At 44.1% G+C, this 16,289-nt stretch overlaps 1 protein-coding gene across 1 annotated transcript in view; it reads right to left on the bottom strand.

Annotated features, from left to right (window-relative positions):
- Positions 1–13,063, bottom strand: part of IL18RAP (interleukin 18 receptor accessory protein) — a 30,468-nt gene extending 17,405 nt beyond the window's left edge. Inside the window, exons 1-4 of the mRNA XM_010809839.3 lie at positions 12,754–13,063; positions 7,173–7,343; positions 6,053–6,374; positions 5,444–5,627 (exon numbers count right to left, since the gene is read on the bottom strand). Of these exons, the coding sequence (XP_010808141.2) occupies positions 5,444–5,627; positions 6,053–6,374; positions 7,173–7,245 (579 nt within the window). The 5' untranslated portion in view covers positions 7,246–7,343; positions 12,754–13,063. The remainder of the gene's footprint in view (positions 1–5,443; positions 5,628–6,052; positions 6,375–7,172; positions 7,344–12,753) is intronic.
- Positions 13,064–16,289: the final 3,226 nt, after the last annotated feature.

Here is a 16,289-nt window from a genome sequence, read left to right as displayed (position 1 = left end):
ATCAGTGAGTCCTACAGAGAACTGACACCTCTGACACCCTGTGGATGGTAGCGTTGCACAGAGGGTAGGAAGTTGCCCAGGGTTCAGAAGTTTCACAGTGAGAACCATTGAATGGGCCAATGTGTGGACCTTGGAAATAATTTCCAAAACCCCCTCCCTCCCTGGCATCATATCAGCCTTTGGTCTGGCGAGTCTCACCTGCTCCCCAGCTCCCCATGACCCTGGGCTCACAGGATGTCACTGGGTATCAGGGACAAGAAGAATGAGGCCAGAGGAAATGAAAAGAAGTGGCGGTCTATGTGTGAAGATTCCATGGAACTCAGGTTCAGAGAGGATGCAGCAGCCACGTCAGTGCTGTGGTGTGTGAGTGAGGCCATCTTAAACCACCAGTGGAAAAGTCATTTGGGCACAGTCCTACTGGCAGGAGGTCATGGCCGTGTCGTGGGCACCCAAGGCTCAGTGCCCCAAGCCCTTCCAGAAGAGCCTCTCCCACTGCTCTAACTCTGCCTTGGGTCAAAGATTCACTAAAGATTGAACAAAAAACACACTCCCCTTAATATTAGAAAGAATGAATCTCTCAGTCGTGTCGACTTTTTGTGACCCCATGGACTGTGGCCTCTGTCCATGGGATTCTCCAGGCAAGAATACTAGAGTGGGTTACCATTCCCTTCTCTAGGGAATCTTCCCAACCTAGGGATTGAACCCAGGTATTCCATATTTCAGGCAGATTCTTTACCCTCTGCACCATCAGGGAAGCCCTCCCAGTGATACTGACTTGGTAAAAAACTTCATTTGGGTTTTTCCACGACATCTCAAAGAAAGATCCAAAGGAACTTTTGGACCAGCTCAATATAACATCATCTCTAGATGAATTCTGTTTATGCCAGTTATTTGTTCTTATATTTTTATTTAGGGCTTCCTTGGTGGCTCAGACGGTAAAGAATCTGCCTGCAATGTGGGAGACCTGGGTTTGATCCCTGGGTCAGGAAGATTCCCTGGAGAAAGGTATGGCAACCCACTCTAGTATTCTTGCTTGGAGAATCCCATGGACAGAGGAGCCTGGTGAGCTACAGTCCAGTCCATTTGAGTTAATTGATTAATTTATCATTAATGTTAAATTTATGATTAATCTATTTATTATTAAATTATTAACCTACATCTCTGATGTCTCTTGCACTGGCAGGTTGTTTCTTTACCACTAGCACCGGGGAAGCCCCGTTTGTCTAATGTCATCACTTTTAGTGATATGCCTCTTCCAGGAGGTCTGTGACTTTCCATGATACCGTGTATGTGTGCGTGTGTGTGTAAGCACAGGTGCACACACACACATGCAATGCATGCACTTCACGCAGTTCATGAAACATAACCTAAATAACGACCTGTCCAAATCTTTATCAGGATGGATACATGTATGAGTTTGCTGTCCACCTGAAACTATCACAGCATTGTTAATCAGGTATCAGTTCAGTTCAGTTCAGTTCATTCAGTCGCTCAGTCATGTCTGACTCTTTGTGACCCTATGAATCGCAGCACCCCAGGCCTCCCCGTCCATCACCAACTCCCTGAGTTCACTCAGACTCACGTCCATCGAGTTGGTGATGCCATCCAGTCATCTCATTCTCTGTAGTCCCCTTTTCCTCCTGCCCCCGATCCCTCCCAGCATCAGAGTCTTTTCCAATGAGTCAACTCTTCGCATGAGGTGGCCAAAGTACTGGAGTTTCAGCTTTAGCATCATTCTTCAATACAAAATAAAAACTTTAAAAAAAGATACAATTTTAACAACAGTCATTGTTTGCCTGCTTTTAAGACAGATGCTACATCACCACTGAACACATCCTGACCTTTGAAGCCAAGCCAGAGAAGAAATAAAACTTCCTTTTGTGCATGTCACACGGTGTTAGGGTTTCGTTCGTAAGAGTGGTTTATACAGAAAGCTGTCAACTACCCTGTGGATTGTGCTTACCAGAAAGCAACAAAGCTTTCATTTCAGGGACACGAACATTGAAACTTCAAATGCATTTTCAACTTAAATAACTGGGGACAAGCTTACTTTCCAGGACTGGGAACAGCCACCTTGACATAGTAAGATGTTGATCACCCCAGATGACGGATTCATTTGAACTGTGGGAAGCTTTGTTCTTAAGAGAGAACTGAAAATAATGAACAGAACCACTGACTTTACTTACTACAATTTAGAGGTTATGAAATTTTTTATTTTTGATTCAAGGATGTTCACTTATAATGTTGTGTTAGTTTCTGGTGTACAGCAAACAGTTACACACACACACACACACACACATACACTATACACGTATGGATGTAAGAGTTGGACTATAAAGAAAGCTGAGCACTGAAGAATTGATGGTTTTGAACTGTGGTGTTGGAGAAGACTCTTGGGAGTCCCTTGGACAGCAAGGAGATCAAACCAGTCAATCATGAAGGAAATCAGTCCTGAATATTTACTGGAAGGACCAATCCTGAAGCTGAAACTCTAATACTTTGGCTACCTGATGCGAAGAACTGACTCATTTGAAAAGACTCTGATGCTTGGAAAGATTGAAGGTGGCAGGAGTAGGGGATGACAGAGGATGAGATGGTTGGATGGCATCACCGACTCAATGGACGTGAGTTTGAGTAAGCTCCAGGAGTTGGTGATGGACAGGGAGGCCTGGCATGCTGTGGTTCATGGGGTCACAAAGAGTCAGACACAACTGAGTGACTGAACTGAACTAATAAAATCTCTCACTGTTTCCATTGTTTCCGCATCTATTTCCCATGAATTGATGGGACCAGATGCCATGATCTTAGTTTTCTGAATGTTTAGCTCTAAGCCAACTTTTTCACGCTCCTCTTTCACTTTCATCAAGAGGCTCTTTAGTTCTTCACTTTCTGCCATAAGGGTGGTGTCATCTGTATACACACACACACACACACACACACACACACACACACACATGTATATACATATAATGGAGAAGGCAATGGCAACCCACTCCAGTACTCTGGCCTGGAAAATCCCATGGGCGGAGGAGCCTGGTAGGCTGTAGTCCATGTGGTCGCAAAGAGTCAGACACGACTGAGCAACTTCACTTTCACTTTTCATTTTCATGCATCGGAGAAGGAAATGGCAACCCACTCCAGTGTTCTTGCCTGGAGAATCCCAGGGACGGGGGAGCCTGGTGGGCTGCCATCTATGGTTGCACAGAGTCGGACACAACTGAAGCGACTTAGCAGAAGTATATACATATACATACTCTTTTTCCTATTCTTTTCCATCATGGCTTTTTACAGGATATTGACTATAGGACCTTGTGCTATACAGTAGAAACTTGTTATCTATTTTATGTATAGTCATTTGTATCTGCTAATCCCAAACTCCTAATTTATCCCTCCCCTCCTTTCTCCTTTGGTAGTCATAAGTTTGTTTTCTATGTCTGGGAATCTGTTTCCTTTTCATCAATAAGTTCGTTTTTGTCGTATTTTAGATTCCACATATAAGAGATATCATATGATGCTTGTCTTTCTCTATCTGACTTACTTCACTTAGTGTAACAATCTCCAGGTCCACCCATGTTCCTGCAAATGGCAATGTTCCATTGTTTTTTACAACTGAGTAATATTGTATTGTGTGCATGTGTGTGTGTGCACCACATCTTCTTTATCCATTCACTGGATGGACACTTCCATACCTTGGCTATAGTAAATAGTGCTTCAGTGAACATTGGGATGCCCGTATTTTTCCAAGTTAGAGTTTCGTCTGCACGTGTGCTCAGGAGTGCGGTTGCGAGATGGTATGGCGACTCTGTTTTCCTTCTGAGGAACCTCCATGCACTGCCTATAGTGCTGCACCGACTTCACATTCCCATCCCCAGTGTCGGAGGGTTTCCTTTGCTCCACATTCTCTTCAGCAGTTTCTATTTGTAGACGTTTTAATGAAGGCCATGGTGACCAGTGTGAAATGATACCTCTTTGTAGTCAGGTGTTTCTTAAATTAGGATTTCAATGGGGCAGTATGTTTTCAGTGTCACTTTAAAATATAAAATTGAGGCCTTAAACACACACTCACCCTCCCTGTTCACTTACTTCTACAATGGCCATAACACTGGTTGTCACTGAATCTCAAGAGAATCAAGTGAGGAAATAGCATCTCACCCCACAATAATTTTACCTCCAGGAGTATCTGATGCTGAGTCTGGGAATACAAAAAGCCAACAGGTAGAGACTTCCCTGGTGGCTCAATGGCTAAAACTTTGTGCTCCCAATGCAGAAGGCCCGGGTTTGATCACTGGTCAGGGAACTAGATCCCATAGGCCACAACTAAGCCCCAGTATGGTCAAATAAATAAGTACATTTTTTTAAAGAAATCATAAAAATTATTTGACCAGTGGCAATTTGAAATAATGATTTTACATTAATAAACAGATATATTTGGAAGTCGAATTTAAACTTCCGCATGCTTTCTTAAAGCAAAGTATTGAACTTCAAACAAGCATTACAAGTGTAGGAGGCAATTTAAACTCTCTTCCCAGATTCTGCCACCCCGGGGTCAACTGCCATCAGAAGAGATGCTCATGCAGCATTTGTGTATCTGATAGGACTCAGAGAAACCGTAAGACTCAGTGGAAATGTGAAATGTTTTTGTCATGAAGTTTACTCACACGTCGTTCCTAACTCAGAATCATTTGGGAACTTGTCTTTCCCTAGTTCCTGTTCCCTTTTTGGCTTAACACTGCCCTCCCCCCACCCGCTACTCACCAGTGCGAGACACCTGTCCCCTGGGAGGCCTTGTGTTTGCTGTCTGGTCTGCCCAGATGTGCCCTCTTCAGAAACTACTCTGGTCTCCTGCTGCTTCTAGAAACCCTTCAAGACACACTTGTTGGGTGCACCTTTCACCTTAACCATACCCTTTGCTTTCCAAAGGCAGTAAAGTTGAACAAATCAGGTTTTCTGCATGAGCGAGTGGTCATAAGTTTATGTCTTAACCTCCCATGTCATGGACTTGAGTTTTAGAGGATTTTCTGGCACTGATCAAGAGGGTGGTTCTAATGATTGGGACATCAGACTCTGTGGCTGCTAGGCGATAGACTGCTTTAGGAAGTCAGGTCTTTTCTGTAGACATGAGGCCACGCTTTGGGAAGTTCTGGAGCAGTGGTCCCCAATATTTCAACACCAGGGGCAGGTTGCATAGAAGACAGTTTCTCCATGGACCAGGGTCGGGGGAGGGGGTGGTTTTGAGATGATTCAAAAACACTACATTTATTGTGCACTTTAGCTCTATCATTATTACATCAGCTCCTCCTCAGATCATCAGGCGTTAGATTCTGGAGGTTGGGGACCCCTGCTCTAGACCTCAGATTCAAACCCATGCTTCTATAATGTACGTAAGGAGCTATTACCATAAAAAAACAAACTCTGGCATCAGATTCAGAGAAGTCATTCTTACCTGGTACCAGGTCACCTCTGGACTTTGTGCATCACTTTGGTGGCTGAGACCTGGGCAGTAAATGGAGCTCACACTACCAAGAAGAAGGTGTTGCTTATGTGAGACAGAACTCTCACAGGACATATTTGTTTGGGGCTTAACTTCCAAGATCATCCGGACACAGCAGGCATTCTCTTGGGGGCTCCTAGGGAAGTTAATAAAGTCCCATGAACACAGAAGGTCAATCCAGTCAGTCCTAAGGGAAATCAACCCTGAATATTCATTGGGAGGACTGATGCTGAAGCTGAAGCTCCAATACTGTGACCACCTGATGGGAAGAGCTGACTCATTGGAAAAAAGACCCTGATGCCGGGAAAGATTGAAGGCAGGAGGAGAAGGGGGAAGACAGTGGATGAGATGGTTAGATGGCATCACCGACTCAATGGACATAAATTTGAGGAAACTCTGGGAGATAGTGAAGGACAGGGAAGCCTGGCGTGCTGCAGTCCATGGGGTCACAAAGAGTCGGACACGATTTAGCGACTGAACAACAACATGAACACAGCCGCTATATTCAGATAGTAAAGGACGTGGAGATGTTTGCAGAGAGAAATGCACTTGAGACATTACCTCATCCTAGGTCTACAAATATATAACCCGGCATGATTTATCCCCGTGCTCAGAAAATGAAGGTTGCTCTTCTCCTGGATGACCTGAGGAGCATTCTGAGTGATTTCTACTGCTGCGTCTCCATTCTGAGGCTGTAGGTACCACTGGACATCAGATAGGTTCTTACTGCCACTACAGGGCAGGTATTCAGAAGCTCGGGTGGGTGAGAGTTGACTTCCATGGTAGAAGTGGGATTTCTGTGGCTCTGGCAAATCACAAAACAAGACAAACTCCTCTCCACACCTTGCAGAGTATGTTCTAAGTGGCTTTTCAGTGATGCAATCTGGAAACCACAATAAGCAAAACAACCCAGAAACACATTAGAAGGTGAAACTCTATAGCGCTGGTGCATATACACTATAAAGAATAAAATAGATATAGAGCGGGAAACAGTTGCACAGCCCAGGAAGCTCAGCTCGGTGCTCTGTGATGACCTAGAGGGGTGGGGTGGGAGGTAGGAGGGAAGTCCAAGAGGGAGGGGATATGTGTGTACACATGGCTGATTTGCGGTGTTGTAAAGCAGAAACGCACACAATATTGTAAAGCAATTACATTCCAATAAAAAAAAAGCAACTCTGTCTTTAAACAGTGACTGGAAAATTGCCTATTCTGTTAAATAAATATTGAAAGTTGTAATTTAAAAAAAAGAATACACTCTAACTTATATTTCCAAAGAGTATATGGTTTCACAAAGAATTAAGCTCCCATGGGTCTTTCTTCTTATTATTTCCCATTTTGTGAGGAAAAGAAGTTCAGGTCTAATTCCCTTCCACTGGTCTTCAGCATCACTAATAGTAATGGAGGTTTCCTGTTAGAGATGGCCAACCCACCTGTAATTCCTCTTCAGTTGCATCCGCTGAACACTCAGAGAGGGTAACTGGGCTCCCCATCAATGCTTGGGGTCAACTCAAAGCTGTTCAGCCCAATCATGTCTCCCCAAACACGTCACCCCCCATTTTAACCGCAGAAAGGAAGTGCTCTGTATAATTATATCATTTTCTCATGTATTACAGAATATCTGTCACTTTTAACTTGGAACATAAGACTCACAGGGTCAGCAGGAAAAGTGAAAACCCCCTACCTGGAGTATTCAATCCTCTAATTCTCCCTCGTGCGACAAGCCAAAGAAGTATCCAGCCCAAAGAGAGCCTCATTCTCCCTGGGTCCCTGTCATCGCCTCAGGACATTGGTTCTGTGGTCAGAGTAGAGGACATTGCCCCTCAGAGCTCCACCCTGAGAATCCTCTTCATTTCTGTAAATCAAGAAATGGGAAATGAAGAAATTGGAACCAGCGATCAAAACGCAAGTCACACAGGAAGCTTTGAAAGGGCAGGTCCTACCCAAGAGCCCTCACATGCCTGCACTCAAGTGGTGTTTTCAGCGGTGTGTGGCAGTCCTGCGTATGTCACTTCTTACTCAACTGAAGGCGGAAGGGCATCTCCGACTCTGGGTCCTGCTTGAATTTATACTCTGTACAGTGTGTTCTTTTGATGCTATTTCTCCCTGGAATACTTTTTTTTTTTCTTTTCTTAAGTTTCTCACCAAATATGTATATTTTCAGGCTTCTCTGGTGGCTCAGACAGTAAAGAATCTGCCTGCCATGCAGGAGACCTGGGTTTGATCCCTGGGTCGAGAAGATCCCCTGGAGAAGGCAATGGCAACCCACTCCAGTACTCGTGCCTGGAGAATCCCATGGACAGAGGAGCCTAGCAGGTTACAGTCCATGGAGTTGCAGAGTCAGACACGACTGAGCGACTTTGACTTCACTTCTAATCACATATATTTTCATGAGCAGCTTAGAAAGAGTTAAGAGAAAGTTTTCCTGAAAAGATGACCCAAGTTGAGTGAAGATGCCAGATTCTTGTTAGGGAAGCTAGGCCTGTAGCTCATGTGTATAAATGAGAATGTCTGTGCTTTGCTGGTTTGTAATAGATGCTAGAGAACAGAGGATGTTTGACTTGTGCCCCAAGTGAAACAGGGAGCATTGTTGCTGGGTGGCATTTCTAAGGATTCTCTGAAGTCTGAAAGGGAAAGAAGGTCACCCAGGGTAGAATGTCAGACCCTGGACTGTGTTCACGGTGGTTTTGTCCATCTTGTTGATAGAGTGGCTGTTGGACGCTTCAAACCATTTGAAAGAGAGGAGAGATGAGGTTGCTGGGTGCATACCCGGGTCCATTCAGGTTGTTGTTCAGTCGCTCAGTCATGTCCAACTCTTTGTGACCCCATGGTTTGTGAGGTAGTTTGAACGTTCTTCGAAGACATTGCCCTTCTTTGGGATTGGAATGAAAACTGGTGTTTTTCAGTCCTGTGGCCACTGCTGAGTTTTCCAAATTTGCTGGCATGTTAAGTGCAGCACTCAAACAGCATCATCTTTTAGGATTTGACATAGCTCAGCTGAAATTCCATCATTCCACTAGCTTTGTTTGTAGTGATGCTTCCTAAGGACCACTTGACTTCACACTCCAGGATGTCTGGCTCTAAGTGAGTAATCACACCATCGTGGTTATCCTGGTCATTAAGGCCTATTTGGCACAGGTCTTCCGTGTATTCTTGCCATTCAGATTGCCATAACAGAAAACCAAAGACCGGGTGATATACCCAAGAGAAACATCTTTCTCAAAATTCTGGGGTCTGGAAAGTCCAAGATCGAGGCACCAGCAGGATCACCTTCTGTGAGGCCTCTTTTCCTGGTTCATAAGTGACACCTTCCCAGAGTCCTCATATGGCCGAAGGGGCTACCCATGTCAGGGAAACAGAACACGGAGACCACCCTGACCTGAAGCACAGAGGAAGTTTGGAGGAAAGACTCGGTATTGACGGTAAAAGCCACAGAGAAGCTGGGCACAAGCAGTACTGGACAGCTTCTGTGAGGCTTGGCCACGGCCCATCAGACCCGCAAGTGTGGAGGGCCTAGGGTGACCGGGACGAGGGAGTCAGAAAGGAAGGTGGGGAGTGGGGCAAGCCACGCCCTCCCCAGGCTACCCTGTGCACAGGAGACAGGACAAGGAAATGTCTCCTCCTGTGCTGACTTCATTCCACCTTGGAGGAGAAGGAGTGGGAGGGGGAGCAGGCCAAATGTAAGTGAGGGTGAGGAGAGAGAGCATGCACCAACTTCTCTGAGGAGGCAGGAAGAGGCAAACCCAGAAAACCACAGAGACATTATCTTGGATGGAGGCGAACAGGGTCATATACAGTGGGAGGTCCCTCCAGATCCGTTTGCCCAGGTGGGACCCGAAGTCAGGATGTTTCCACCCGGCAGCTGATCCGCTGAGAGGAGGGCGTGTTCAGAGAAGAAACGGCTTCACAAGATGGTGGAAGACCTAGGGGGCCAGGGACGGGGACCAGAGTCACCGCATCACTTTTCCCCAGTGGTAACAATGTGGGGGTGAGAGGTGGCTCTTCTTATCTTCTTACCAAGATTGTAATCAAGGAATAGGGCAGGATAAGTAACTGCCTTTCAAGATGCGGTCTGCCTCCCACCTCTGTTTGCCTTTCCTTTGCCCACAAAGCCACTGAAGGGACAATATCTCCATCTCCAGTCACTGCCTGGAAATAAGTCCTAGAAGCATCTGCCTAGACAACAGGCCTGAGAATGTAACTTCTGTGCTGATAACCTCACCAGACCTCCATCCATGAGATAAAGAGTCCATTCCAAAGCATCAGACGCCAAACCCTGTATGACCTAATATGGCTCCCTCATGACTTATCTTGTGCTTCGTCCCCAGAGAGACCTCCACTGACCACTTGCAGCATGATCAAGTGGTCTACCTCCCTCCCTCTTCCCCACTGCCCCAGCCAGCAGCCATCTCTCTTTTTACTTGCATGTTGGATTGCTTTGTCTTAGCACTCATTATTGTCTGAAAAACATCTTGTTTTAGAGACTTTCCCCCTAACTAGAATCAAAGCTCCATGCTGGCAGGAACTGAGCCTGTCTCGCAGGCTGCACAGCCTAGGACAAATCTTTGTGCATAAATCATAATCAATTCTATTGTCCAAATAAATGCAGAAGAATTCAGGAGCCAAAACAAATCGATATCGACACTTAACTTGCTGTGTGACTCTAGCTAAGACACTTAGCCTCCTTCTGCATTTTGGGATTTTTTATTTGCAAAATAAACTATTTGGACTGTAATAGCTGTTCTTTCACCTTAGAGCTAGGGGACTCAAACTTCTGGGGATTTGGCTGGGAAACATGCTTTTTTTTTTTTAAAGCTCCCTGACTGGGGAAATCATGAGACTCTATGATTTCTAAGATTATCTCAGCTCTAACATTCCATGGTTCCATGATTGAATGACCAATGACCAATCATAGAAAATCGGCTACCACGACACCTGTAAGTCTCCAGTCCTCAGAAATTCCCATCCAAATCTTGAGTGGACAGATGTTCTGTCCATGACAAGCTCACTTGCTGGCATAGGACCTCAGGCTGCCTGGGACTGTCCCTAGGCTATGCCTTTGTCTCTGGGATTGCGTTTCTCAAATGATCTCCATTATGAGAATCACCCAGAATGCTTGTTACAAATTCAGATGTCTGAGCTCTTCAAACCATATTAAATCAGATTCTCAAAGAGAAGAACATTGGGCTCTATATTATAAACAAGTGTCAGGGGACTTCCCTGGTGGTAAAGTGGACAGGAATCCACCTGTCAATGCAGGGGACAGGGTTTCTATCCCTTGTCTGGGAAGATCCTACATGCTGTGGAGCAACTAAGCTTGTATGCTACAATTACTGAGCCCACGAGCCTAGAGCCTATGCTGGCAACAAGAGAAGCCACCACAGTGAGAAGCCTGTGCACCGCGATGAAGAGGAGCCGCTGCTCATCGCAACTAGAGAAAAGCCTGCGTGAAACAGTGAAGACCCAGTGCAACCAAAAATAAATAAATGAAAAAACAAACAAGTGTCAGGGACGTCACCGTGACCCAGACAGCGTCCTGGGGCAGTCCTGCTCAAGGGCAAGAATAGAGCCTGGGGAGGTGGGTCTGTGCGAGGGCGTGAACTGAAGGTGAGAGCTGGTCCATTCTGGAAACCCCATCCGTGTGGGATAACTCAATGGGTTTTGTTTGTCAACATCTACCTTTTTGAGATCTTTTAGTTTCGATGAGATGCCTTCCATTCCACCATCACCAAAACACTTCCAAGAATCATAAGGAATTATCCAAGATGCCTTTATCAAACATTTATCATGCACTGAGCAACTTAACCAAACCAGGCTGCAAGTCTGTTCATAAAACAGGAGTAAAACAATAGCCAGGGAGCTCTGAATCTAATGGGGTCCTGACCTTTTACATACTTTCTGCTCACACTTGGGAAGGTGGCTGTTGTCTTTCTGGTTTTACTGATGGACAACCAAGGCTCACATTGCTTGAAGAGTGGACCCCACTATTAATGATAATTGCACATCTTAGAAATATTAGAAGAGCAATTTGTGTCCGTATGAAGAGGGTCTCAGAGACTCTAATTTTCCTATCACCATATGTCATCATCTCAGAGGAGCAGATGAGAGGGGGCTTCCCTGGTGGTCCAGTGGCTAAGACTCTGTGCTCCCAATGCAGAAGGCCTGGGTTCCATTCCTAGTCAGGGAACCAGATCCCACATGCCTCAACTAAGTAGGAGTCTGTATGCCACACTAGGAATCCTGCAAGCTGCCACTAAGACCTGGCACAGCCAAATAAATAAAATTTTTAAGTGGAAATGAGAGTCACAGGGTGACTTCAAGTATCTGAATGGTCTCTTCTCCAAAACAGCTTCCATACCTGCTTTCCATATTTCCTTTGTCAGAGGTTGATGATCCCTCCCCTCTGCCCAATCAGTTGGTCAAGACTACGCTTTCAATATCTTTGGTTGATGATGAACTATTCTTTTGCTGATCCAGGCTTTTGGTGGGAGAATAAGAAGAGGAAAGGCAGGCATCAACAAAGAATCTGAAACTCAAGTAGGGGAATCCCACCATCAAAGACAATTTCCCACGGGATCATCGGTGACTATACACAGAGAACACATGTACATGTAGACATCTGATCTGGTGTAATAGCAACCGTTTAATTCAACTACTATAATTATGGTTCTCACATAATCCATGGTAGCTTTATATACCATTGTCTAGGAATTACAGAAGGTCAAGAGTATAGCTGGATCCAGTGGCTGAGACGCTGAGCTCCCAAAGCAGGGGGCCTGGGATTCAATCCCACAGGCCAATCCCTGGCATTGATCTAGGCTAGGGAACTAGATCCCACATGCTGCAACTAAAGATCTCATTCATGTGCCACAACTAGAACCTGGTGCAGCCAAACAAATAATTTTTTTTAAAGAGTGTAGCTCACACTCTCAGAGATCTTAAGGTGGTCAAGTCAAGACAAGCATTGAAATTCAGCAACCACCTTAAATCCCTCTACTCTCCAGCTTTCCCACAACATACTTGAAGCTTTATAGAAAGGCTTATTTGGTAACCACAAGTTTTTTTAAAAACGTGAAGCCTCCATATATAGAGAGGTATAAAATTTGCTAGTTCAATACCACACCTATCAGTATAAAATAGTTTAGGAAAAGGAACTGCATTAGCAACCCATCCTGAAAATGTTTCAAGTTCTTTTCTCAACTTATATTTGCTGGTTAGGAAATCTAGTGGAAAAAAATGTACTTCTAGTGAAAAATATGTCTTACCTGTACTTCCTGTCCTTAAGCCACTGAAAAGGAGGAAGGAACTTCAAGGCTTTATTTCAGTGACTGCCGGCTTTTCTGTCTGATGAAGAAATGTGAGCATATCCATTTTGAAAGAGGAATACAGTATGTCATCCTGCCCAGAGAGATACATTTAACTCACATAAGTTTAGAAATAATAAGCTAAAACTGGAGAGAAAAAAATAGGAAAATCTTTTACTAAAGGAAAATGACCATTGACATTGTCAAATTCATGATCATAAAGAGAAAAATCAAATGAACTGCCTCTATCAGTAGAAGGAAATGACCGAAAGATGAAGCATCTAAAATTCTCTCCAGACCAACCTCCTTGACTAGATGAGGTTTGCGGTTAGGTTTAGTTGAAAGAGTGAGTAAGCCTACTTCCTTTACAGGAATTTCCTGTACAGATTATTAGCATTCAACTCAATTTCTCAACTGTGGGTTTTGGGTTTTTCTATTTTGTTTTGTAAAACTCCCCAAAATGTAGCCTTTATGATATAATCTAAAGCTTCTCTTGTGATTAACTTTTTTAATTCTGCAAAAGAAAAAAAAAAACTCTATCAACATTTATTTGAAACAATAATTTATTTATATAGACATGGAAATGAATTTAAAGTCTAAAATCACCAAGGTTTTTTGGTGCCTATTTTTATTAAGGAAAGATTCAAAATATAACATATAATTAAGAACAGCCCGTGTGGCATGTGCTCAGTTGCTCAGTTGTGTCCGACTCTTGGTGATCCAATGGTCTGTGGCCCACCAGTCTCTTCTGTCCGTGGGGTTTCCCAGGCAAGTATACTGGAGTGGTTTCCTACTCCAGGGGATCTTCCCGACCTAGCGACCAAATTTGCGTCTCCTTCATCTCTTACGTTGGTAGGCGGATTATTTAACCACTGAGCCACCTGGGAAATCCCAATTAAGAATATTACTGTTCCTTTCATAGAACAAATAAAATCACTTAATAAGAACCTGAGGACTCTCTGAGAGCACCCTGGTCAGAAAGAGTTTTGATTAAGCTTCTTGGTTAAGCCTAGAAACCATCCTTCCTCAAGATAAGGCTGATTCATTGAGCATCTGAATGCTCCAGGGCTTTTTCTACATTTATCTAGAGGATGATGTAAAATGCAAAAGAAGACTACATTCACTTTGGGATGAAGGTGAAATAAGTGTTTACCTGAGATGGAGGAGAAAAAAGGGAGTGAGTTATTATAACTAGGAATGAACCCCAAAACATATCCGTCCCAGGTCATAAATCTGCCTAGAATTCCAAGAGAAAATGAGGTTTCTTCCAGGCCTGTTTCCAGACAGGTCACAGGGAACAGATGAACAATATTGCAGGCACGTGAGGCTCCAGGCTCACAGCGTCATGAGGGAGCAACACAGCAGGAAGAATAAAGACCTGGGAAGAGATGTGTCTAGATTGGAAGGGAAAGGCCAAACATAAGGGTTGTCTATGGCCTGTACTCAATACCTGTTGAATTGAACTAGATTCAAGTGAGTTGCAATGTGGGAGCTGGCTTTGTGAAGCTTCAGAGATCCTGATGCAGACCTAGGAGTTGAGTCTAAAGTGATTCAGGGAGGTGATTAATAAAGTGAGTTTGACAGCTCAAATCGAGAATGAAGAGGGCTTGACAGGAGAGGCAATCTTATCTACAGCCCTTGAGGAGGAACTAAAGGTCCTTGACTTAGTTTTATGGCTGAACTGTTAGCATTTCATTTTGTTTTATTGCTATCCTTTGTTTTTGCACTTTCTCACTTTGATTATATTTGCTCTTTGGAACTCAAGGAAGCCTAGGCAGCTAAAGCTCTCCTACAGACAAGAGTGGGGGACTCAGGGTTCTGTCCCTGGGGATGCCTCCAGGGGTCCCCTCAGTTTCACATTCCCTGAAGAATTTAGCCCCCAACTTACTGTTATGCTCACCAGAACAATGCAACAACGCAAAACGGCTGTCTGGAGAGGCCCTTACAAATCACTGTGAAAAGAAGAGAAGCGACAAGCAAGGGAGAAATGGAAAGATAAAAGCATCTGAATGCAGAGTTCCAAAGAATAGCAAGGAGAGATAAGAAAGCCTTCCTCAGCGATCAATGCAAAGAAATAGAGGAAAACAACAGAATGGGAAAGACTAGAGATCTCTTCAAGAAAATTAGAGATACCAAGGGAACATTTCATGCAAAGATGGGCTCGATAAAGGACAGAAATGGTATGGACCTAACAGAAGCAGAAGATATTAAGAAAAGGTGGCAAGAATACACAGAAGAACTGTACAAAAAAGATCTTCACGACCCAGATAATCATGATGGTGTGATCACTCACCTAGAGCCAAACATCCTGGAATGTGAAGTCAAGTGGGCCTTAGAAAATATCACTACGAACAAAGCTAGTGGAGGTGATGGAATTCCACTTGAGCTATTTCAAATCCTGGAAGATGATGCTGTGAAAGTGCTGCACTCAACATGCCAGCAATTTGGAAAACTCAGCAGTGGCCACAGGACTGGAAAAGGGCAGTTTTCATTCCAATCCCAAAGAAAGGCAATGCCAAAGTATGCTCAAACTACCACACAATTGCACTCATCTCACACACTAGTAAAGTAATGCTCACAATTCTCCAAGCCAGGCTTCAGCAATATGTGAACTGTGAACTTCCAGATGTTCAAGCTGGTTTTAGAAAAGGCAAAGGAACCAGAGATCAAATTGCCAACATCCGCTGGATCATGGGGAAAGCAAGAGAGTTCCAGAAAAGCATCTATTTCTGCTTTATTGGCTATGCCAAAGCCTTTGAGTGTGTGGATCACAATAAACTGTGGAAAATTCTGAAAGAGATGGGAATACCAGACCACCTGACCTGCCTCTTGAGAAACCTATATGCAGGTCAGGAAGCAACAGTTAGAACTGGACATGGAACCACAGACTGGTTCCAAATAGGAAAAGGAGTACATCAAGGCTGTATATTGTCACCCTATTTATTTAACTTCTATGCAGAGTACATCATGAGGAACGCTGGGCTGGAAGAAGCACAAGCTGGAATCAAGATTGCCGGGAGAAATATCAATCACCTCAGATATGCAGATGACACCACCCTTATGGCAGAAAGTGAAGAGGAACTAAAAAGCCTCTTGATGAAAGTGAAAGTGGAGAGTGAAAAAGTTGGCTTAAAGCTCAACATTCAGAAAACGAAGATCATGGCATCTGGTCCCATCACTTCATGGGAAATAGATGGGGAAACAGTGGAAACACTGTCAGACTTTATTTTTCTGGGCTCGAAAATCACTGCAGATGGTGACTGCAGCCATGAAATTAAAAGATGCTTACTTCTTGGAAGAAAAGTTATGACCAACCTAGATAGCATATTCAAAAGCAGAGACGTTACTTTGCCAACAAAAGTCCGTCTAGTCAAGGCTATGGTTTTTCCAGTGGTCATGTATGGATGTGAAAGTTGGACTGTGAAGAAAGCTGAGAGCCGAAGAATTGATGCTTTTGAACTGTGGTGTTGAAGAAGACTCTTGAGAGTCCCTTGGAC

The sequence above is a fragment of the Bos taurus genome, chromosome 11 (genome assembly GCF_002263795.3).
Source record: "Bos taurus isolate L1 Dominette 01449 registration number 42190680 breed Hereford chromosome 11, ARS-UCD2.0, whole genome shotgun sequence".
In the NCBI taxonomy this organism is placed as follows: Eukaryota; Metazoa; Chordata; class Mammalia; order Artiodactyla; family Bovidae; genus Bos; species Bos taurus.
Note: the sequence above shows the minus strand (reverse complement) of the source record. Positions and strands in the feature narration are given on the sequence as shown.